Source organism: Triticum aestivum, chromosome 4B (genome assembly GCF_018294505.1).
Source record: "Triticum aestivum cultivar Chinese Spring chromosome 4B, IWGSC CS RefSeq v2.1, whole genome shotgun sequence".
Classification (NCBI taxonomy): Eukaryota; Viridiplantae; Streptophyta; class Magnoliopsida; order Poales; family Poaceae; genus Triticum; species Triticum aestivum.
In genome coordinates, this window is record NC_057804.1 from 576,271,568 (window position 1) to 576,295,942 (window position 24,375).

The window sequence follows — 24,375 nt, forward strand, 5'->3', positions numbered from 1 at the left end:
AAAAGCACATCAATCATTAGTAGATTTTGCCAAAATGAAACCTAGCTTGATATGCATGCAATTTGTGAAACACAAAGTAAAGAGCACATTAAAAATTAGTCTTGAGATCATGTAACCATCATGCAGACCAACCCGGTGGCCAGCAACTTCGGATCCTAATTCCAGAAATATCTTGTCAGCAAAGAAACACACACAACCATCATATTAATAGGGCACCAACAGAATCTCCTATATCATCTGCATATTAAAAGGAATAAGCATAACGTACATATGAAACCCGTGGTTTTATTTTACACACTTGACAAAGAAAATGCAAGAGTAAGCATATATACGCAAACGATCCATCCATGTTCTTATCATACCATCTGCTACAAGAAATCAAGGAGTTCTTACCTCTGAACTTTGCTAGCTACTCTGTTACATTTTGTCCTAGAACTTGTAATATTTTGGCTGACAGACTTGCAGCCTTTGGGGCACGGCTGGAGCAAATACCCATGTTATTTGGCTGGGTAAGGCTTGAGCGTTCGTGCATGACCTTGTAGCCAGCAATCTGGCAACTGTTATTGGTTAATGGAAGGACCCTTTCCACCTAAAAATACTCACCCCTGAGTTCTGATCTGATTACATTCTTTTAGGTTCTTCTGCATATTTGCAGACTGTCTGCTCTAGTGCACTCATCCGAGAAGGAAATGGCCGACCAGTCTGGTGGAGTGCTACCCAGGAGTAACCTGAATTTTTTAAACAGACAGTTGCTCTTTCAGAAAGTTTTCAAAAATAAAATACACAATTATTAACATGTCTTGCCGTCTAATCATGCTATAACAATAACCATATGTAACAGGCGTCTGATTTCAGTTAGCTTCATAATAAGTCCAGTTCCGAGCACTACAAAATAAACCTAGTCCTAGATGAACATATCATCAAACGTATACAGAGTTAAACATCACAATGGGGTTATTTCAAAATACCTTTTCATCCACCCAGGTGCTTCTGTGTTAACACTGTCAGTAGTTTGCGCAGGCCCAGTGGGTGATGTCTCTTGCCGCTGTCTCTCGCCGCAGTTCAGCCTACCAGCGCCACCACCGTCAACTTACTGCCCTTGTCCAGAGAAAACATTCCGGTCATCTTGACATCTCAGATTCACTCCATCTGGCATTAAAAACACAAGAGGCACTTAATCTGGGTGTTCCAGACTGTCGGCGAACTCCTCACGGAGAGGAAACCTGTAAAAACCAGCCAATGATGGATGGACAGTCATCAAATCGGCTTCCTTATCCCGGATTGCCCACAAATCAGAAAAACAAGGAGACCAGTAGATATTTGCGGAAGACAGAACCACTTACCGTTGGACAGCATCTGGCAGGAGCTCAAGGCCACCATCTTCCATCTGCAGAATACTAAAGTTACATAATCAGAAAAACAAGGAGACCAGTATAGAAATCAGAACTGCAGAATACTAAAGTTACATAATCAAAACAGTACAGAAAAAACTGCACAAAGATGACCACAAACTCTTTATTTACAAGGGGAAAAATATCATTCATTATTCCAACCCATAAACTTAAGGTCAATCCAGTTTAGGAAGTGGTAATGTCTCCTACCTATTAATTCTTAGGTTTAAATTTGATCTGAAATAAGTAGCACATACAGGCCTAAGTACCGCGGATTCAAAATCACATGTTGTATTTTATCTCTTACTAAGCTTATGACCTGAATTAAACATGTGGTCAGATCTATTGCAAGATAAATGAGCAAACTGTGGACTGAGAATGAGAGGGGTGGGGGGGATACAAACCTGTAGGTCAAGAAGGTTTCATTGAGGTCTAGCACAGCCAGAGGGAGAGAACCGCCAAAATCCGTATGATTGTTTGCCAAAATAAGAAAGGATGAGACAATTAGCACTAAGAACTGGTCAGGCTATATAGTAAAATAAAAAAGGTGGAGGCTCGGTCAGAGGAGTTCATCAGGCGCGGGTGCAGAGGCGAGGGCGTCCATGGCTGCTATCCACACGGGGGAGAGAGAGATGTGAGAGAGAGAAGGCAGGGAGGAGAAGGAAGAAAAGGGGCGCCGTCCCCCGGCGGCTCACAGGCTCGTCCTTGCTCCCACATCGCGGTCGCGGCACGGGAGATGGAAGGAGCAGTTGTGTGAGAGAGAGAAAGGCTGCGGCCACTTGAGGCGGGCCTCGACAAGCGGGAAGGAGAAGGGCCAGGGCGGGGCGGATGGGTGATGGGTCCGGGGCGTACCTCTTGGGCGAGCCACGCTGGTAGCGCTGCGGCCACTTGGCGCGGGCCTCGTCGGCAGGGATGGGCGCTGGCCGAGGAACTCGGGCTCCTTGTCGCCGGCGGCCACGTTCCTGGCCTTCTTGGTCGCCTGCGCTATGCGCCTCTTGGCCGCCGCCACCGCCGCCGCGTGCCCCAACTCCTTCTGCTGCTCCCCGAAGGTAGCCATCTCGTCCTCCTCCTCGCGCCGGGCTATTCCACGCACACCTCGTCCTTCTCCACCGGCTTCTCCTCCGCCTTTGCCTTCTTCTCCGGTGGTCTTCTGTTGCTTCTTGCCCGCCTGGGCGTCGATCTCGGCGACGGCGGCGAGACGGGGAGGATGGTTGAGGCGGGATGGGGAGGATGGTTGGCGGCGACGGCGGCGCAGGCGGGGAGAAGGCCGGACCACGGTGGCTCCTCCGCATCCTCTGTGGGAGAAGCAGAGACGTGTTGGAGGGGGGGAGGGGGAGAACGCGGGTGCAGGAGCCGCCGCAGCCGCCGTCGTCGCCGTCGCTGGATTGGGGATCGGCGGTGAGTGGGAGTGAGGGAGGGAGGCGGCTGCGGGAGGAGGGGATGAGGAACGAGCGAGGGAGGAGGCGGCTAGGTCTTAACCAGGGGAGTTTCCTTCCTTTTTATAGCCTTATGGGAAATGACTAAAATGCCCTTGGTGAGCTCTGAGAATAACACACGGTGGCAGCCCGATTTAGACACTGTTTCGATCTACAGTTCCTCTTTTTGATCCGACGGTTGTTGTTATCGAGGAGGCAGATCGCACGGCCGAGAACGCATCAAAAACCAGATCCGACGGCCGAGAATCGCTAAACTCCAAGAAGGCTGGGTTCCTCCCACTATGTATCTTAGGTGATGCTGCAAGGGAGGGTGTCGATGCGGGGGAGTAGGGGGTGGAAGCTTTTCTTTAATCACGTCAACTGCTCACGGCGGCACTAGGCGAGCGAGGTGGCATCGACGACGAGGCAACCTCGAAGGCCGGATGCATGCGTTCATTGTAGAGGGGGATTTTTTGTTTCGTTGACCAAGAGAGAGGTAGGACATATTTTTTCAAAGGGGATCACACATTGGAAACTGATTTAATCGGGCGGCTGGGATGCGACCCGCCGAACTATTGGGCCGGCGCGCCGGCGCCTAGCAGTCACCTTTCACTAACATATGTATATTTTATTGCAGCAAGTGTGTGCACAAAAAAGAATTGGTCAATTTATATTAAAAAAAATGATTAATCAACTTATATTTTTCTTTTCGCCCAAGTTCATCTTTTATTTCACTTGTACTTTCCCGTAAACATATTTAAAATTATATATGTTTGGTCAGTATATTTAGCATGTAATTTTTAGGTAAAGTGTATATGTTGAAAAATCAAATGTGTGCAAACATCCCTAGAGCTAACACTAGGAACCTAGGGATACTTTAGAGTGTTAGTGGGAGTGGAAGACCATCGTTAGCTTCGGATGGACTCTCCCTAGGGTTGTATTTCTTCACCCCTAGGTATACGCCTTTCCTAAGGGTTTAAGCTATAACCTGTTGGGGAACGTAACAGAAATTCAAAATTTTCAACACATCACCAAGATCAATCTATGGAGATTCTAGCAACAAGAGAGGGAGAGGATGAGCATCTTCATACCTTTGAAGATCGCTAAGCAGAAGCGTTAAAAGAACGCGGATGATGGAGTCGTACTCGCGGCGATTCAAATCGTGGAAGATCCGATCCAGCGCCGAACGGACGGTGCCTCCATGTTCAACACACGTACAGCCCGGGGACATCTCCTCCTTCTTGATCTAGCAAGGGGAGAGGATAAGTTGAGGGAGAACTTCGACAACACAATGGCGTGGTGGTGGTGGAGCTCGTGGTTCTCCGGCAGGGCTTCGCCAAGCACTACAGAGGAGGAGGAGGTGTTGGAGGAGGGAGAGGGCTGCGCCAAGGGAAGGGTGCGGCTAACCTCTCTCTCCCTCACTATATATAGGGGGGAGTGGGGTGGAGGAGGCGCCCTAGGGTTCCCTAGGGGATGGTGGCGGCCACATGGGAAACCCTAAATGGGTTTGGGCGCCCCCACCCCTAGGAAACTTGCCCCCCAAGCTGGGAGGGGCGGCTTCCCTAGGGGAGGCGCACCCACCTCTCCAGGTTACGTGAGAGGGGTCGGGAGGGGCGCACAGCCCCTTAGTGGGCTGGTGTTCCCCCTCCCCTTGGCCCATAAGGCCCCCCAACGCTTGTCTGGGCCTCCGAAACACCTTTCGGTCACGCTGGTCGTCACCCGGTACTCCCAGAACAATTCCAGACTCCAATACCCTTCATCCAATATATCGATCTTCACCTCCGAACCATTCCGGAGTTCCTCGTCATGTCCGGGATCTCATCCGGGACTCCGAACAACCTTCGGTAACCACATACTATTTCTCATAACAACTCTAGCGACACCGAATCTTAAGTGTGTAGACTCTACGGGTTCGGGAACCATGCAGACATGACCGAGACAGTTCTCCGGCCAATAACCAACAACAGGACTTGGATACCCATGTGGACTCCCACATGTTCCACAATGATCTCATCGGATGAACCGTGATGTCGGGGATTCAATCAATCCCGTATACAATTCCCTTTGTCAATCAGTATGTTACTTGCCCGACATTCGATCGTCGGTATCCCAATACCTCGTTCAATCTCGTTACCGGCAAGTCACTTTACTCGTTCCGTAATGCATGATCCCGTGACTAACTACTTAGTCACATTGAGCTCATTATGATGATGCATTACCCAGTGGGCCCAGAGCCTCTCCGTCATACGGAGTGACAAATCCCAGTCTCGATTCGTGCCAACCCAATAGACACTTTTGGAGATACGTGTAGTGCACCTTTATAGCCACCCAGTTACGTTGTGACGTTTGGTACACCCAAAGCATTCCTACGGTATCCGGGAGTTGCACAATCTCATGGTCTAAGGAAATGATACTTGACATTAGAAAAGCTCTTAGCAAACGAACTACACGATTTTGTGCTATGCTTAGGATTGGGTCTTGTCCATCACATCATTCTCCCAATGATGTGATCCCGTTAGCAATGACATCCAATGTCCATGGTCAGGAAACCATAACCATCTATTGATCAACGAGCTAGTCAATCTAGAGGCCCACTAGGGACATGTTGTGGTCTATGTATTCACACATGTATTACGGTTTCCAATTAATACAATTATAGCATGAACAATAGACAATTATCATGAACAAGGAAATATAATAATAACTATTTTATTATTGCCTCTAGGGCATATTTCCAATAGTCTCCCACTTGCACTAGAGTCAATAATCTAGTTCACATCACTATGTGATTGCAATGAATCCAACACCCATTGGGTTTGATCATATCTCGCTTGTGAGAGAGGTTATTAGTCAACGGTGTCTGAATCTTTCAGATCTGTGTGTTCTTTACAAATCTCTATGTCATCTCCTAGATGCAGCTACCACACGCTATTTGGAACTATTCCAAATAACTGCTCTACTATACGAATCCGGTCTACTACTCAAAGCCATCCAGATTAGTGTCAAAGTTTGCATCGGCGTAACCCTTTACGACGAACTCTTTTACCACCTACATTATCGAGAAAATTCCTTAGTCCACTAGTTACTAAGGATAACCTTGACCGTTGTCCTGTGATCCATTCCTGGATCGCACTTGTACCCCTTGACTGACTCATGGCAAGGCACACTTCAGGTGCGGCACACAGCATAACATATTGTAGAACCTACGTCTAAAGCATAGGGGACGACCTTCGTCCTTTCTCTCTATTCTGTCGTGGTCAGGTCTTGAGTCTTACTCAATATTCACACCTTATAACAAAGCCAAGAACTCCTTCTTTGCCGATTTATTTTGAACTCCTTCAAAATCTTGTCACGGCATGTGTTCGTTTGAAAGTACTATTAAGTGACCTTGATCTATCCTTATAGATCTTGATTCTTAATGTTCAAGTAGCTTAATCCAGGTTTTCCATTCAAAAACACTTTTTAAATAACCCTATATGCTTTCCAGAAACTCTACATCATTTCTGATCAACAATACGTCAACAACAAATACTCATCAGAAATTCTATAGTGCTCCCACTCACTTCTTTGGAAATACAAGTTTCTCATAAACTTTGTATAAACCCAAAATCTTTGATCATCTCATCAAAGCGTATATTCCAACTCCGAGATGCTTACTCTTGTCCTTAGAAGGATTGTTGGAGCTTTGCATACTTGTTAGCATCTTATAGGATTGACAAAAAAATTCTGGTTGTATCATATACAACCTTTCCTTAAGAAAATTGTCGAAGAAACAATGTTTTCACATCCTATCTGTAAGATTTCATAAATAATGTAGTAACTGCTAATATAATTCCAACAGACTCTTAGCATCGCTACGAATGAGAAAGTCTCATCGCAGTCAACTCCTTGAACTTGTTGGAAAACATCTTAATGACAAGTCGAGCTTTCTTAATGGTGATACTTACCATCATTGTCCATCTTCCTTTTAAAATCCATCTGTACCCAATAGCCTTACGACCATCAAGTAGTTCTTCCAAAGTCTATACTTTGTTTTCATACCTGGATCCTCTCTCGGATTTTATGGCCTCGAGCCATTCGTCGGAATCCGGGCTCACCATCGCTTCTCCATAGCTCGTAGGTTCATTGTTGTCTAGCAACATGACCTCCAAGACAGGATTACCGTACCACTCCAAAGCAGTACGTGTCATTGTCGACCTACGAGGTTTGGTAGTGACTTGATCCGAAGTTTCATGATCACTATCATCAGCTTCCACTTCAACTGGTTTAGGCGCCACATGAACAACTTCTTGTGCCCTGCTACACACTGGTTGAAGTGATGGTTCAATAACCTCATCAAGTCTCCACCATCCTCCCACTCAATTCTTTCAAGAGAAATTTTCCTCGAGAAAGGACCCATTTTTAGAAACAATCACTTTTGCTTCCGGATTTGAAATAGGAGGTATACCCAACTGTTTTGGGTGTCCTATGAAGATGCATTTATCCGCTTTGGGTTTGAGCTTATCAGGCTAAGACTTTTCACATAAGCGTCGCAGCCCGAAACTTTTAAGAAACGACAACTTAGGTTTCTCTAAACCATAGTTCATACGGTGTCGTCTTAATGGAATTGCGTGGTACCCTATTAAAGTGAATGCGGTTGTTTCTAATGCCTAACCCATAAACGATAGTGGTAATTCGATAAGAGACATCATGGTATGCACCATATCCAATAGGGTGCAGTTATGATGTTCAGACACACCATCACACTATGGTGTTCTAGGCGGTGTTAGTTGTGAAACAATTTCCACAATGTCTTAATTGTGTGCCAAACTCGTAACTCGGATATTCATCTCTATGATCATATCATAGACATTCTATCCTCTTGTCACAACGATCTTCAACTTCACTCTGAAATTACTTGAACCTTTCAATAATTCAAACTTGTGTTTCATCAAGTAAATATACTTAGCATCTACTCAAATCATCTGTGAAGTAAGAACATAACGATATCCATTGCGTGCCTCAACATTCATTGGACTACACACATCAAAATGTATTACTTCCAACAAGTTGCTTTCTTGTTCCATCTCAGTGAAAACGAGGCCTTTCAGTCATCTTGCCCATGTGGTATGATTTGCAAGTCTCAAGTGATTCAAAATCAAGTGAGTCCAAACGATCCATCTGTATGGAGTTTCTTCATGCATATGTACCAATAGACATGGTTCACATGTCTCAATCTTTTCAAAAAAACGAGTGAGTCCAAAGATCCATCAACATGGAGCTTCTTCATGCGTTTTATACCAATATGACTAAAATGGCAGTGCCACAAGTATGTGGTACTATCATTACTATCTTATATCTTTTGGCATGAACATGTGTATCACTACGATCGAGATTCAATAAACCATTCATTTTAGGTGCACGGCCATTGAAGGTATTATTCAAATAAACAGAGTAACCATTATTCTCCTTAAATGAATAATTGTATCGTGATAAACATAATCCAATCATGTCTATGCTCAATGCAAACACCAAATAACAATTATTTAGGTTTAACACCAATTTCGATGGTAGAGGGAGCATGCGATGCTTGATCACATCAACCTTGGAAACACTTCCAACACATATCGTCATCTCACCTTTAGCTAGTCTCCGTTTATTCCACAGCTTTTATATCGAGTTACTAACTCTTAGCAACCGAACCGGTATCTAATACCCTAGTGCTACTAGGAGTACTAGTAAAGTACACATTAATATAATGTATATCCAATATACTTCTGTCGACCTTGCCAGCCTTCTCATTTACCAAGTATCTAGGGTAGTTCTGCTTCAGTGACCGTTCCCCTCATTACAGAAGCACTTAGTCTCGGGTTTGGGTTCAACCTTGGGTTTCTTCACTAGAGCAGCAACTGATTTGCCATTTCATGAAGTATCCCTTCTTGCCCTTGCCCTTCTTGAAACTAATGGTTTTACTAACCATCAACAATTGATGCTCCTACTTGACTTCTACTTTCGCGGTGTCAAACATCACGAATAGCTCAAGGATCATCATATTTATCCCTGATATGTTATAGTTCATCACAAAGCTCTAGCAGCTTGGTGGCAGTGACTTTGGAGAACTATCACTATGTCATATGGAAGATTAACTCCCACTCAATTCAAGCGATTGCAGTACTCAGACAATCTGAGCACATGCTCAAGGATTGAGATTTTCTCCCTTAGTTTGCAGGCTAAGAAACTTATCAGAGGTCTCATACCTCTTGACGTGGGCATGAGCCTGAAATCCCAATTTCAGCTCTTGTAACATCTCATATGTTCTGCAACGTATCAAAAATGTCTTCGGTGCCTCAATTCTAAACCGTTTAACATTATGCACTGAACTATCATGTAGTCATCAAAACGTGTATGTCAGATGTTCGCAACATCCACAAACGACGCTCGAGGTTCAGCACACCGAGCGGTGCATTAAGGACATAAGCCTTCTGTGCAGCAATGAGGACAATCCTTAGTTTACGGACCCAGTCTGCATAATTGCTACTATCAACTTTCAACTAAAATTTTCTCTAGGATCACATCTAAAAAATAGTAGAACCAAAGCATGAGCTGCGACATAATTTGCAAAGACCTTTTGACTATGTTTATGATAATTAAGTTCATCTGGTTATATGAACTCCCACTTATATAGACATCCCTCTAGTCATCTAAGTGATACATGATCCGTGTCAACTAGGCCGTGTCCGATCATCACGTGAGACGGACTAGCCATCATCGGTGGACATCTTCATGTTGATCATATCTACTATACGACTCATGTTTGACCTTTCGGTCTCTTGTGTTCCGAGGCCATGTCTGTACATGCTAGGCTCGTCAAGTCAACCTAAGTGTTTTGCGTGTGTAAATCTGGCTTACACCCGTTGTATGTGAACATTAGGATCTATCACACCCGATCATCATGTGGTGCTTCGAAACAACGAACTTTCGCAATGTTGCACAGTTAGGGGGAACACTTTCTTGAAAGTTTAATGAGGGATCATCTTATTTATGCTACCGTCGTTCTAAGAAAATAAGATGTAGACATGACAAACATCACATGCAAATCATAGAGTGACATGATATGGCCAATATCATCTCGCGCCTTTGATCTTCATCTTTGAGGCGCGGCATGATCACCTTAGTTACCAGCATGACACCATGATCTCCATCATCATGTCTTCATAAAGTTGTCTCGCCAACTATTACTTCTACTACTATGGCTAACGGTTAGCAATAAAGTAAAGTAATTACATGGCGTTTTCAATGACACGCAGGTCATAAAATAAATTAAGACAACTCCTATGGCTCCTGCCGATTGTCATACTCATCGACATGCAAGTCGTGATTCCTATTACAAGAACATGATCAATCTCATACATCACATATATATAATTCATCACATCCTTTTGGCCATATCACATCACATAGCATACCCTGCAAAAACAAGTTAGACGTCCTCTAATTGTTGTTGCATGTTTTATGTGGCTGCTATGGGTTTCTAGCAAGAACGTTTCTTACCTACGCAAAAGCCACAACGTGATATGCCAATTGCTATTTACCCTTCATAAGGACCTTTTTCATCGAATCCGATCCGACTAAAGTGGGAGAAACTGGCACCCGCTAGCCACCTTTATGCAACAAGTGCATGTCAGTCGGTGGAACCTGTCTCACGTAAGCGTACGTGTAAGGTCGGTTCGGGCCGCTTCATCCCACAATACTGCCGAAACAAGATAAGACTAGTAACGGCAAGTAAATTGACAAAATCGACACTCACAACAACTTGTGTTCTACTCGTGCATAGAAACTACACATAGACCTAGCTCATGATGCCACTGTTGGGGAACGTAGCAGAAATTCAAAATTTTCTACACATCACCAAGATCAATCTATGGAGATTCTAGCAACAAGAGAGGGAGAGGATGAGCATCTTCATACCTTTGAAGATCGCTAAGCAGAAGCGTTACAAGAACGCGGATGATGGAGTCATATTCGCGGCGATTCAAATCGCGGAAGATCCGATCTAGCGCCGAACGGACGGCGCCTCCGCGTTCAACACACGTACAGCCCGGGGACGTCTCCTCCTTCTTGATCCAGCAAGGGGAGAGGAGAAGTTGAGGGAGAACTCCGACAACACGACAGCGTGGTGGTGGAGCTCTTGGTTCTCCAGCAGGGCTTCGCCAAGCACTACGGAGGAGGAGGAGGTGTTGGAGGAGGGAGAGGGCTGCACCAAGGGAAGGGTGCGGCTAACCTCTCTCTCCCTCACTATATATAGGGGGAAGGGGGTGGAGGAGGCGCCCTAGTGTTCCCTAGGGGATGGGTGGCGTCCACAGGGGAAACCCTAGATGGGTTTGGGCGCCTCCACCCTAGGAAACTTGCCCCCAAGTCGTGAGGGGCGGCTGCCCTAGGGGAGGCGCCCCCACCTCTCCAGGTTACATGAGAGGGGTTGGGAGGGGCGCACAACCCCTTAGTGGGCTGGTGTGCCCCCTTCCCTTGGCCCATAAGGCCCCCCAACGCTTGTCGGGGCCTCCGAAACACCTTTCGGCCATGCTGGTCATCACCCGGTACTCCCAGAACAATTCCGGACTCCAATACCCTTCATCCAATATATCGATCTTCACCTCCGGACCATTCCGGAGTTCCTCGTCACGCCTGGGATCTCATCCGGGACTCCGAACAACCTTCGGTAACCACATACTATTTCTCATAACAACTCTAGCGTCACCAAACCTTAAGTGTGTAGACCCTACGAGTTCGGGAACCATGCAGACATGACCGAGACAGTTCTCCGGCCAATAACCAACAACAGGATCTAGATACCCATGTGGACTCCCACATGTTCCACGATGATCTCATCGGATGAACCACGATGTCGGGGATTCAATCAATCCCGTATACAATTCCCTTTGTCAATCGGTATGTTACTTGCCCGAGATTCGATCGTCGGTATCCCAATACCTCATTCAATCTTGTTACCGGCAAGTCACTTTACTCGTTCAGTAATGCATGATCTTGTGACTAACTACTTAGTCACATTGAGCTCATTATGATGATGCATTACCGAGTGGGCCCAGAGATACCTCTCCGTCATACGGAGTGAGAAATCCCAGTCTTGATTCGTGCAAACCCAACAGACACTTTCGGAGATACCTGTAGTGCACCTTTATAGCCACCCAGTTACGTTGTGACGTTTTGTACACCCAAAGCATTCCTACGGTATCCAGGAGTTGCACAATCTCATGGTCTAAGGAAATGATACTTGACATTAGAAAAGCTCTTAGCAAACGAACTACACGATCTTGTGCTATGCTTAGGATTGGGTCTTGTCCATCACATCATTCTCCCAATGATGTGACCCCGTTAGCAATGACATCCAATGTCCATGGTTAGGAAACCATAACCATCTATTGATCAATGAGCTAGTCAATCTAGAGGCTCACTAGGGACATGTCGTGGTCTATGTATTCACACATGTATTACGGTTTCCAATTAATACAATTATAGCATGAACAATAGACAATTATCATTAACAAGGAAATATAATAATAACTATTTTATTATTGCCTCTAGGGCATATTTCCAACATAACCCCTAGGGAACGTTGCCAACATGGCTTTGGTATGGTCCCACGTAGTGAATCTCCCTTGGGTTTACTAGCGAACCCTAAGGAAACAATGCGCTCTCTTGGGCTGTCAAGTAAGACCCTAGGTAAACTTTATGTCCCTAGGGTGTCCATTTTTAGCTCTAGGGAACCATTTCAGCCCTAGGGCTATTTGCATATTCTAGTAGAGAGCCTAAAATAGGGCTCTAACCTAGCCCGACTTTCAATAAACAAAGCCATCAGCTGGCCAGGATCACATCGAAAGGTTATACAAAGAAGAAAATAAAAGATGGGAAAGATAGAGAGTAGTGGAAAAGTTTACAACCTAATTTTGAAACATGCAAACATAATATGGAAATGAGCCTAGCCTAAATCACCATGGACAAACTCTTAAAACCATAAGCCACACCAACACTAGAGTGAAAATCAAAAAGACACTAGCATCAGTAGCCAACAACTCCTTGCCTATTCTTTCAGAACATGCCAAGACCGACAAGCCATTCGATTCTACCTCCGGAGAGGATCACGTTTGATACATCTCCAACGTATCTATAATTTCTTATCGTTCCATGCTGTTTTATTATCATTCTTGGATGTTTTACATATCATTTTATATCATTTTTTGGTACTAACCTATTAACATAGTGCCAAATGCCAGTTGATGTTTTTCTGCATGTTTTTTACATCGTAGGAAATCAATACCAAACGTAGTCCAAATGCCATGCCAATTTACGATGTTTTTTATGGACCAAAAGGAAGAAGTTCGCCCCAGGTTGAACCTGGGGGAGTCCCGAGGAGGGGACAACCCACCAGGGCGCGCCAGAAGGCCTAGGCGCGCTCTGGTGGGTTGTGCCCACCTCGGGTGCCCCCTGGATTGACTCTTTGCTCTATAAATACCCCAATATTCCAAAAACCCTAGGGGAGTGGATGAAATATTCATCCAGCCGCCACAGAGTCCAGAACCACCAGATCCAATCTAGACACCATTACGGAGGGGTTCACCACTTCCATTGGTCCTTCTCCGATGATGCGTGAGTAGTTCTTTGTAGACCTACGGGTCCGTAGTTAGTAGCTAGATGGCTTCCTTTCTCTCTCTTGATTATCAATACAATGGTCTCTTGGAGATCCATATGATGTAAGTCTTTTGGCGGTGTGTTTGTTGGGATCCGATGAACTTTGAGTTTATGATCAGATCTATTTTTTTATCCATGAAAGTTATTTGAGTTTCTTTGATCTCTTATATGCATGATTGCTTATAGCCTCATATTTCTTCTCCGATATTTGGGTTTTGTTTGGCCAACTTGATCTATTTATCTTGCAATGGGAAGAGGTGCCCGGTAGTGGGTTCGATCTTATGGTGCTTGATCCCAGTGACAGAAGGGGAACCAGCATGTATGTATCCTTGCTACTAAGGATACAAAGATGGGTCCATATCTTCCACAACAGATAAATGGATCTCGTCTACAACATGTCATTGTTCTTATTGCATTACTCTGTTTTCTCATGAACTTAATACACTAGATGCATGCTGGATAGCGGTCGATGTCGGTGTCAAAACCGGCGGATCTCGGGTAGGGGGTCCCGATCTGTGCGTCTTAGGCTGATGGTAATAGGAAGCAAGGGACACAATGTTTACCCAGGTTCGGGCACTCTCGATGGAGGTAAAACACCACTTCCTGCTTGATTAATATTGAAGATATGTGGAATACAAGAGTAGATCTACCACGAGATCGTAGAGGCTAAACCCTAAGAGCTAGCCTATGATGGTATGATTGTAATTGTGATCGGCCTTCTAAGGACCATGCTCTCCGGTTTATATAGACACTGGAGAGCTAGGGTTTACATGGAATCGGTTACAAGGAAGGAAACATAATATCCAGATCGCCAAGCTTGCCTTCCATGCAAAGGAGAGTCCCCTCCGGATACGAGCCGAAGTCTTGAGTCTTGTGTCTTGACGCTTCTATAGTCCGAACGATGAATATAGACCGGCTGTCCGGATACCCCTTTATCCAGGACTCCCTCAGTAGCCCCTGAACCAGGCTTCAATGACGATGAGTCCGGCGCGCAGTCTTGTCTTCGACATTACAAGGCGGGTTCCTCCTCCGAATACTTCAAGGTTATCATCGAACACGTAGGTCGTGTCCGGATCTGCAAAATGATCTTCAGATACCACCATAGAGAGAATGATGCTTCAGTTGACAACTTTTAGACGACGTGACATGCCATTAGATTCAGGTCATTATTCGAACCATTTTTTCACAACCAGACACAGCGTATACCGCGAGGCAGTTTCCTCAGCACGTCTTGTCGAAGCGAAGATCGTGTCCCCTCATCACGGGATTCTCATCAATACGGGTATGGTAATCCAACCGTACCGCTAATCGCGGAGAGTGGGAGACTAGCGGGTTCTACTTAGGTAAGTGGGGAGGCGCAAATCTTTACCTTCTCTTATAAAGAGATAGGGCATCTTCCTCTTTTACCCACGCCTTCTCCTTCTGCTAACTCATTCCCCTCTGCTCGAGCCCCAACGCCCAAGCGCTCTTCTTCTCCATCGAAGAGAGGTCTTTCCAAGATGTCTGGATCCGGAGCAGGAGGCAAATGGATGGCCTCTACCATCTGGGAGAAGGATATCAAGAGGCTCCGAGAAGCCGGGTATCTGGACAAGAAGATTGGCCACTGTCTTCCACCGGCGGGACAGGTCATCCCTTCTCTGGAGCCCCACGAGAGGGTCGTGTTCCTCCCCCATTTTATCTGCGGGCTCGGGTTTCCCCTTCACCCATTTGTTCGAGGGGTCATGCATTATTACAGGATTGACTTTCATGATCTTTCCCCCAACTCTTTTCTCAATATCTCGACGTTCATCGTCGTGTGCGAGGCCTTCCTCCGGATTCTGCCTCACTTCGTCCTATGGCTGAAGATTTTCAATGTGAAGCCCAAAGTGGTGAGTGGTGCACACACCGAGTGCGGCGGCGCCATGGTGAGAAAGATGCCCAAGGTTGTTTGGCCGAAGGGCACTTTTAATGACTCCGTGACGGAGTGGCAGCAGTAGTGGTTTTATATCACCGAACCATGCGGCGAAAAATGGGTGGAAGCTCTTGAATTCAGATCGGGAGCTCCACTGCGGCTTACGTCCTAGCCCAAGAAGGGCCCGAACTGGTGCTCGTCTGATGAGCTATCGCTGCTCCTGACGCGTGTTCGGAATATGGTCGACAAGGACGTCAAGCTTGTTGACATGGTCCATGTGATGCTAGTTCGCCTGGTTCTCCCTCGCCAGCGTCGAGCCTGTATTTTATGGGAATTCGACCCAACCGATCACCAAACCCTCCTGGAGCACTATGATTCCTCCCACGAGGATATCTGGAAGGTGCTCTTTAAGTCCAGCAAATCATGCCCGGACTCTTCTGAGGACCGGGGGTATCAATTATCCCATTCTACAAGCCCGGTAAGTTATAGCCATGCCCTGTCCCTCCAGGCTTCAGCCGGCATATCATGAGGGGGACGTTTTAATCGTGCTTCATTGTGGCTTTAGGGATGGATAAAGAGGGTGGAGCGGATACAATGTCCGGCCCCACTTCCGGAGGAACCGCCGGACCTCTTCTGACGAAGATGCTGGTCCCTGCACCTTACAAGGCGCCCAAGAAGGAGGCCTCCAAGCAGATCGAGAAGACCCGGAGTGGCCTCCATTGCCGCGAGGCTCCGGACACCCGGTCCGAAGGCTCCAGCGACGCTCCTTCTTCCGAGGACGAAGAGGAGGAGGCAGAGGAGGACGAGCATCGCTCTGCCGGCGGGAAGAAGCGTGCAGCTTCCCCATCCCTGGAGGCCGAGTCACCCAAGAGAGGGCGAGGTTCCCCTCTAGAGGCATCCACCCCGGCTGCCGATAACAGCCCGGAGTGGGATCCCGAGGCCCAGCCCCTGGGAAAATCATAAGTAACCGAAATCCGAATACGCCTATGTATCCGGGGTTGTCCGGGTATAGTAGTTTTAACTGTCGCCACATCTCATACAGCCCGACAAGGTCTCCTGCCGGACAATCCTCATCGGAGGATTCGTTGAGCTCGAATGCTGTGGCGAGCGAGACGCCTCTGGGGATTCCTTTTCCGAAGTCCGGGCGCGACACCGAGGTGTCGTCTCAAAGAGACTCGGGGCCGGATAAAGTTCTGGAGGCCCCTAAGGCTCCAGGATCGGGCAAGCGGCCATCCTCCATGGAGGGAGGTTTGCCCACTCCGCCGGCCACATCAGCATACGCCGAGCTGTCGGGCGGTCTGTTGACAGTGTTAAAGAACGCGTCCGTCGTTGATGGACATCGGACCCTTATGGGTGTGGTGGTTGGAAAGGTTCAGGCTACCGAAAGCGGGCTGAATGAGTCCTGTCTTGGCCTTATAAAGGCCTTTGAGGTATGGTTTCTAAGGAACCTTTAAAGAATTAGTATGATATGAGGAGTAGCCCCTGATACACTGTCCGGAAAAAGAGAGCCGGGCAGGGGATCAAATCCTCAGTTGTAATGGTAACTTTTAATGATGTATACCCATGTTTTTGAAAACAGGCGTCTGCGAAGAGGACGGCTGCTCATGATGCGGAAGTGTCCGAACTGAAAGAGAGCCTGAGACGGGCCGAAGAAGAACTTGGCCCTGTGAAGAAGCAATTGGAGGAGAGGCAAGTTATGTTTGAACATTGTCTTGCGTTGGGCACAAATCAATAAGTGTGCCTATTGAAAAGTATTTATGTTATACGCCCTAGGAGCGAGTGCCGAATATGAGGCGCTGAAGAAGGCGGCGGGTGATGCCCAAGAGAAGGCTGCTGCCGAACAGGCTCTGCATGAAAAACACGAGGCCAGGGTCTTCATAGCTGAGCGGGAGCTTCAGGATGCTGTAAGAAAAGCGAGAGCTTGGAGCAGAGTCTAGTAGGGAAAGAATCCGAACTCGCCCAAGCTCTCCAAGCAGCGGAAGATGCTCGAGAAGAAGCCCGAGGTGCTGTACGGGACATTCAGGAGGCCCGGAAAGTTGCGGCTATTAAGGCCTGTTGTATCTATGGCCGTTATGATATTATAATGTGGAGAACCCTAAGTGGCAAGCTGAATTCTTGATTTTACAGGAGCGTTTGCGGATCTGCCTCGTAGCATATCAGATGCTGCCCAATTTTACCGGTCCGAGGAGAGTGAGTCTGCAGGGAGGAACTTCTGGTCTCAGTATCTAGCACCGAACTATCCGGTGCCTTTTATCGATCAGCTGAAGCAGCTGGTCGAACTACACCAAGCGGCCGAACTAGCCATGAAGGACTTGATCATCCGGTTGTGGCCTGCAGAGCCAATTCCCAGCAGTTTCTTCGGACTCGTCAAGCGGATTGTGGGCGCCTGTCCTCGGCTTGATATTATCAAGTGATCAGTCTGTACAGAAGGTGCGTGAATGCCGCTTGCCCCTGCAAAAGTGCATTGGGGGAAGCTTGACGCGGAAAAGCTGATAACTGAGGGGCCACCAGAGGGTAAGGAGCATCGCAAGCCCAAACTGTATTATGAAGGTGTAATGAAGGGTGCCCACCTGGCAGCGGATAAGTGCACCAAAGACATTATATTTCCCCGAGGGTATTTTTTCCAACGTTTGTAATATGGGATAATGGCACTTTTATTATATGTTGCCTGTTTGGTTTGAACATATGTTCTTCCTTTGCGGCTGTTATTGTATGTAAATTCTGAGAGTTGGCCAGTCGTCGGCTTCAGCCCCCACGTGAGAAGTACGGGGGTGTTCGGGGTATTTCTGAACACTCTTTATCCCATGGTTGGGTCCTTATAAGGAGGTGTTTCCTACCACGAACTAGGCAATCAGACTATAGGGCTTTACTACTCTCACTTAGCCATAGGAATTCGAGTATGGTCGGCGCAGCCCCTAGTGTCCAGAAGGCCGGACTAGGGGCTCTATTGGCACCTATCGGTAGACCGATCCGTCGCAATCTGCATTTTATAGTGGCGTTATGCGGAATAAATCTTTAAGGATTTTGCAAACTCTCGAACAGCTGACCAGCTCTCGCTGCATCATGACAGTCGGTTTTTGGCTTTCTCTACTGAGGTGCTCGTCCGGCAGATCCGAGACACAATCGCAGTAGTTCTCCCAGCGCTACCTTAGCTGACGGAACGGAACGTAAGGTACCAAAACATGGGAGCGGGGCAAACCCAACCAATGACCCAAGACATGATTCGGAGCTGATGCATATAGTGCTATAAGTTCGGGGTGCCGAGCGACCAAGAAGGTGGTCGGACTTTACTGCCATACTGTGGAGCCACTGGCATAACCTGGCGTAACACAAACCGTGGCTGCCACTTTTATGGCAAAGAGGCGTCGATGATAAACGACGATCGGTGCATGTTTAGTTAAGTCTACGCATTGCAGTAATATGATATGTCTATGCATATGAATGCGATTTATGATTATGAAAAAGAGATGGTTTTCTGGCGGAACCTGTGGTGGCCGGACTGGAGGGGGCTGTGAATGGATCGAAAGTGAATCCGAACTGTCATCTACCTGCATGGTCATGTCCTTGTGTGTCCGAGCCGACTTCACGCCGCCAAACCTGTTCTGCATAAAAGTTAGTTTGTGAAGGTAAGTGCGCGGAGGGCGCCAAACGTCATCATGTGGTTGGTCCAAAGGTTCCTGATTGTACCCTGGTGACCCCAGCCGCTATTCGAGCAGCAGCCCGGACTCCTCAGTTGGTGTCCGGATAGTTGGCTGCCATATCAAAATATTGACAGGCATGCGCGACTTGCTACTCTGGCAGCTGTATGATCTCCGCTTCTAAGGGCGGGGTTTGGCTCTGCATGCAGGCGTGAGTGTATTACCGATGCTGGCCTGATGATTTACCACGTGTAATCTAGCCAACGTGGTTCATCCTGTTAGCATACGGTGTGATACCGTATAGGGGGAATGCGCCGATGGCGTGGCCTTATTTGGTTATCTGAAAACAACCATTAGGGCGGCGGGCCAATGATCCTGGCCTTTGTGCCTGACACCTTGTAGAAGGTGCTATTTGTACGCCCGCTTGGGCTTTATTGTTTGAGGAGCCCCTGGACTATTAGGTCTGGGGGTATGCAATTGAATTGTTGTGGTTTGTATGGTAGGGGGCGATCGGCCGTACTGTTGTGCTGGGGGGGGGGGCTTTTGACTAAGCGCCTCCCCTCAATGTTTCCGGCACACGCCCGGTTGCTTTACTTTGGAGATCCGGCATTCTCTATTAGTATGTTTTGCCGTTCTTTTGGGAGTACAGTGAATTTCGCACGGCTGATCGAGTTCGTGGCTTGGGCCGAATAGGCTTGAGCTGTTCTTTGTCCGTTGACCGGACTGGGATTTGCTGAACTTTATACCAGCTTCCCTGATTTGCCGTTTATGACCGTTGCGCCGGGGCTTGAGGCTGCTTCTTCGTGTATCCTTCTTGTTGGTTTGGACCGTAGTGGTGTGCAGACGTCGGGTTGTGTGCCTTTGATTTTCATGCTTAGGTTGAGGTAGCCAGTTGTGCCGCGTGTGCCCTTTGTTAGGGCGGTCGAGTCCGTACTTCTCAGTGGCCAGGATCTTGGTCCACCGTTCTATTAGCAAATCCTATTTGGCCTTAAGCTGCTCTTGCTTCCTTTGCAGACTCTTTGCAGTGGCTATGAGTCATCGCCTAAAGCGAACTTGTTCCACTGGGTCTTCAGGCACGCCGAATTCGTCATTGTCGAGGCTTACCTCGTCTTCGGAGGGGGGGGGGTGTATAGTTGTCCCTCTCCAAGTATCCCACCGTGGCCTCTACGGCCTGCTTGATGGTCGGCTGATCAGGACTGTATCCCTCTTTGGTATTATCCGGATCATCTCCGGGACCGGTATTGATGTGGCGGGGTTTGGAGTGGCGTCAGAGACGCCCATATTTTGCTTTTCCTCCCGAGGGGTTGTCCTCCACTACCTCGTCGCCGTTGGTTTCTTTCGGAGTGTCCACCATGTATATATCGTTTGAAGAGGTGGTTATCCACCGCCCTGTGAGCGGTGGCTCCTGTATGTCTCCTGCGTCGTCCTCCATACCGTCGATGTCTTCGAAGTCAAAGTCGAGCACGTCGGTTAAATCATCGATCGTGGTGACAAAGTGGGTGGTGGGTGGGCAGCGAATTCCTTCGTCGCCTGCTTCCCACTCAAGCTGGACATAGTTCGGCTCAGAGCCTCCTGAAAGAGAGAGAGATTTTAATGAGTTCAGCATGTCGCCAAAGGCGAGTGCTGAAAGATGTCCACAGTGATAAACTCCATCACCGGAGCCCAACCTGGCTCGGCTGGCTCGAGAGTGTGCGGGCCAGGGCCAACGGCCGGATAAGAGTCCGGGGGCCCAGGGTTACAGGCCTCCACAGAGGTGAGACCTGAGTTTGGCTCCACCGCCGATGAGTGTGCGGCCTGCGGGGAAGGGTCCAGCCCTCCATCCATAGGCCGTGCAACCTGCCCTGGATGTAGATCCGAGGCAGCTTTGGGGATGATGCTCCGAGCATCATCCGACAGCAGGTCTAGGCCGTGCTCGTCGTGACTGTCCGGTGTTCCTGGCGCAGGCTCGAATCCGTCGAAGATCAAGTCTCCGCGGATATCTGCCGTGTAGTTCAAGTTTCCGAACCTGATCTGGTGGCCCGGGGCGAAGCTATCGATCTGTTCCAACTGGCCAAGCGAATTGGCCCGCAGTGCGAAGCCGCCGAACACGAAAATCTGTCCGGGGAGAAAAGTCTCACCCTGGACTGCGTTGTTGACGCTTGAAGACGCCATCAAGCCTCGAAGCGACGACACAGAGGAACTCTCAATGAAAGCACCAATGTCGGTGTCAAAACCGGCGGATCTCGGGTAGGGGGTCCCGATCTGTGCGTCTTTGGCTGATGGTAACAGGAAGCAAGGGACACAATGTTTACCCAGGTTCGGGCCCTCTCGATGGAGGTAAAACCCTACTTCCTGCTTGATTTATATTGAAGATATGTGGAATACAAGAGTAGATCTACCATGAGATCGTACAGGATAAACCCTAAGAGCTAGCCTATGATGGTATGATTGTAATTGTGATCGGCCTTCTAAGGACCATGCTCTCCGGTTTATATAGACACCGGAGAGCTAGGATTTACATGGAGTCGGTTACAAGGAAGGAAACATAATATCCAGATCGCCAAGCTTGCCTTCCACGCAAAGGAGAGTCCCCTCCAGACACGAGCCGAAGTCTTGAGTCTTGTGTCTTGACGCTTCTATAGTCCGGACGATGAATATAATCCGGCTGTCCGGATACCCCCTTATCCAGGACTCCCTCAGTCGATGTGTGGAGTAATAGTAGTAGAAGCAGGCAGGAGTCGGTCTACTAATCTTGGACATGATGCCTATATAATGATCATTGCCTGAATATCGTCATGATTATTTGAAGTTCTACCAATTGCCCAACAGTAATTGTTTTCCCACCGTTTGCTATTTTTCTCGAGAGAAGCCACTAGTGAAACCTACGGCCCTCGGGTCTCTTTTTATCATATTTGCCTTTGCAATCTATTTTCTCTTGCATTTATTTTCAGATCTATTAAACCAAAAATACAAAAATACCTTGCTGCAATTTATTTGTTCCGCAATCTATTTATCCTTTCTAAAAATTTACCTCACGTCCTTTGTCTATCTTGAGGCGACGTACCCCGGAAGGGATTGACAACCCCTTTAACACGTCGGGTTGCGAGGTGTTGTTATTTGTGTGCAGGGTCTGTTTACGTTGTGTTGCTTTGTTCTCCTACTGGTTCGATAACCTTGGTTTCATATCCGAGGAAAATACCTACCGTTGTTGTGCTGCATCATCCCTTCCTCTTTGGGGAAATACCGACGTAGCTTCAAGCGACATCAAAAGGAATTTCTGGCGCCGTTGCCGGGGAGGATCTTCAACATCAACCAGGTTCCTAATCACAAATCTCATCTCCTCACAATTTACATTATTTGCCATTTGCCTCTCATTTTCCTCTCCCCCACTTCACAAAAATTTGCCGTTTTATTCGCGCTCTTTTTCGTTCGCCTTTTTCTAGTTAGATCTTTTAATTGCTTGAACTTGTCACCATGAGTGACTTTGGTATGGCAGAAACAGATGATGGCCTAACTCCTAAAATGGAGCATACGGGTAATCTGGATGTCAAAACTTTTGTTTTGGGGCAAGGGAATTTTATGGGAAAAGAACATATCGAAGAGTTTTTCAATTGTGTCAGAAAATTAAGTGTTGATGATATTCCTATACTTAAAAGGACTAAATCTTATGTGGAAGCTATTTCGGCACTTGTTCTGAAACATGAAACTAAATTTATTCGTACTCATCCTACCTTGGAAAGATTGTTTTATGAGTTGCCTGTTATAAAGGATCCTAAAGCTAAAAAGTTAGCCACTCTTGTTTTGATGAATGAATTTGATTACATAATACGGGAAGCTAGGGAAATCTTTGATTTTTATGGCATGAATTGTGAAAAACCTGTGATTGATGAAATTCTTTATAATAGTTATTATGCTTTGAGGCATTTGCTTGGAGATAACCAAATCTTTGATGAAAATCTTAAGAAGCAAGTCCCCGTTTTAGATATGATCCAACAAGTTTTTAACAATGTGAACCAACACTATTCATGGATCACTGCCGGAAATCAAAAGGGTTATGATAAAAAGCAACTTGATAGTGCTAGGTTTCCATGGATAATGTGTTTTATGTCTTATTTACAAAACCTCCTGACACAAATACCTCCAAGGGAAACAAGGATAAGAGTGACAAAACTTAGATCCTAAGCGTTATGCCTAGCTAGGGGCGTAAAACGATAGCGCTCGTTGGGAGGCAACCCAATGAATAAAATTTATTTTTGCTTTTTGCTTTCTATTCTTGAGTGTTAGCACAATTATGCTATTGTTATGATTGTGTTTTTTATCTTTTAGTTAGTGTATGTGCTAAGCAATGCCTTTGGGAAGACTTGGGTGAAAGTTTATTTGATCTTGCTGAAAAGCAGAAACTTTTGCGCTCACGAGATTCGTTGTCATTTTTTTTACAGAAGAGTGCTTTTAAGTTGATTCTTTTTGTAGAAGATTAATAGAAAAATTCCTCACGTCCACCAATTTATAATCAAGTAGGAGTAGAGTTTTACCTCCATTAAGAGGGCCCGAACCTAGGTAAACATTGTGCCCCTTCTCCATTGTTACTATTGATCGTCAGACGCACAACTTGGGCCCCCCTACCCGAGATCTGCCGGTTTTGCCTCCGACATTGGTGCTTTCATTGGGAGCTCTGCTGTATCATCAAAAGAAGGATTGATGGCTCACCTCTTCGTTAATGATGATGCTGCCTCCAGGGAGATCTTTCTTCCTGGACAGGTTTTTGTGTTCGGTGGCTTTGTGCTTCGTGTCAACTCGATCGGCCGCCTAGAGCAGGCCGATAGCTACGCCCCGGCCACCTGATCAGGTTTGGAAACCTGAATTATGTTGCTGACATCCGAGGAGATCTAGTCTTCGATGGGTTTGTGGCCTCTGCCGCCACTTGTGCCCCCGCCAAGAAGACTCTTCGAATCCCCTGCTAGATCCCCTTAAGGGGTCAGCACTCGTACCCACCTCGGCCTTAGATCTGGGGCAGGGCTCATCGTCTGAAGACGGGAACATAAGCCCTGCCGGACTTCTTCCCCTTATGGAACTTCTGACCGAAGACCTAGATGCAATCTTAGACTTGGCGCTGGACGATCATCCCGAACTGCCAAGGTCCGCACTTTGCGGGTCTGATCAGGCGCCCCGTGCCGAATTCATCGCGACAGACCCACAGTTTTCGGTCCCACCTCCACTCTTAGGCGAAGCATTGGGTTTGATGCAGTCTCTTGCCATCACGGAGGCTTTACCTCTAAATTGTACCCAGCTTCGACTAGGGGCTAAGAGAGGGGAATTTTACGCCCCACCACCCACCTACTTGATAGCCACTGTCGAAGATTTAACTGACATGTTGGAAT

At 47.1% G+C, this 24,375-nt stretch overlaps 1 protein-coding gene across 1 annotated transcript in view; it reads right to left on the reverse strand.

The window, feature by feature from the left end:
• Positions 1-269: 269 nt before the first annotated feature.
• The window catches only part of LOC123090232 (translation initiation factor IF-2), a 28,815-nt gene continuing 4,709 nt past the window's right edge, over positions 270-24,375 (reverse strand). Inside the window, exons 2-6 of the mRNA XM_044511636.1 lie at positions 2,244-2,864; positions 1,796-1,823; positions 1,344-1,397; positions 969-1,223; positions 270-728 (exon numbers count right to left, since the gene is read on the reverse strand). Of these exons, the coding sequence (XP_044367571.1) occupies positions 1,175-1,223; positions 1,344-1,397; positions 1,796-1,823; positions 2,244-2,864 (752 nt within the window). The 3' untranslated portion in view covers positions 270-728; positions 969-1,174. The remainder of the gene's footprint in view (positions 729-968; positions 1,224-1,343; positions 1,398-1,795; positions 1,824-2,243; positions 2,865-24,375) is intronic.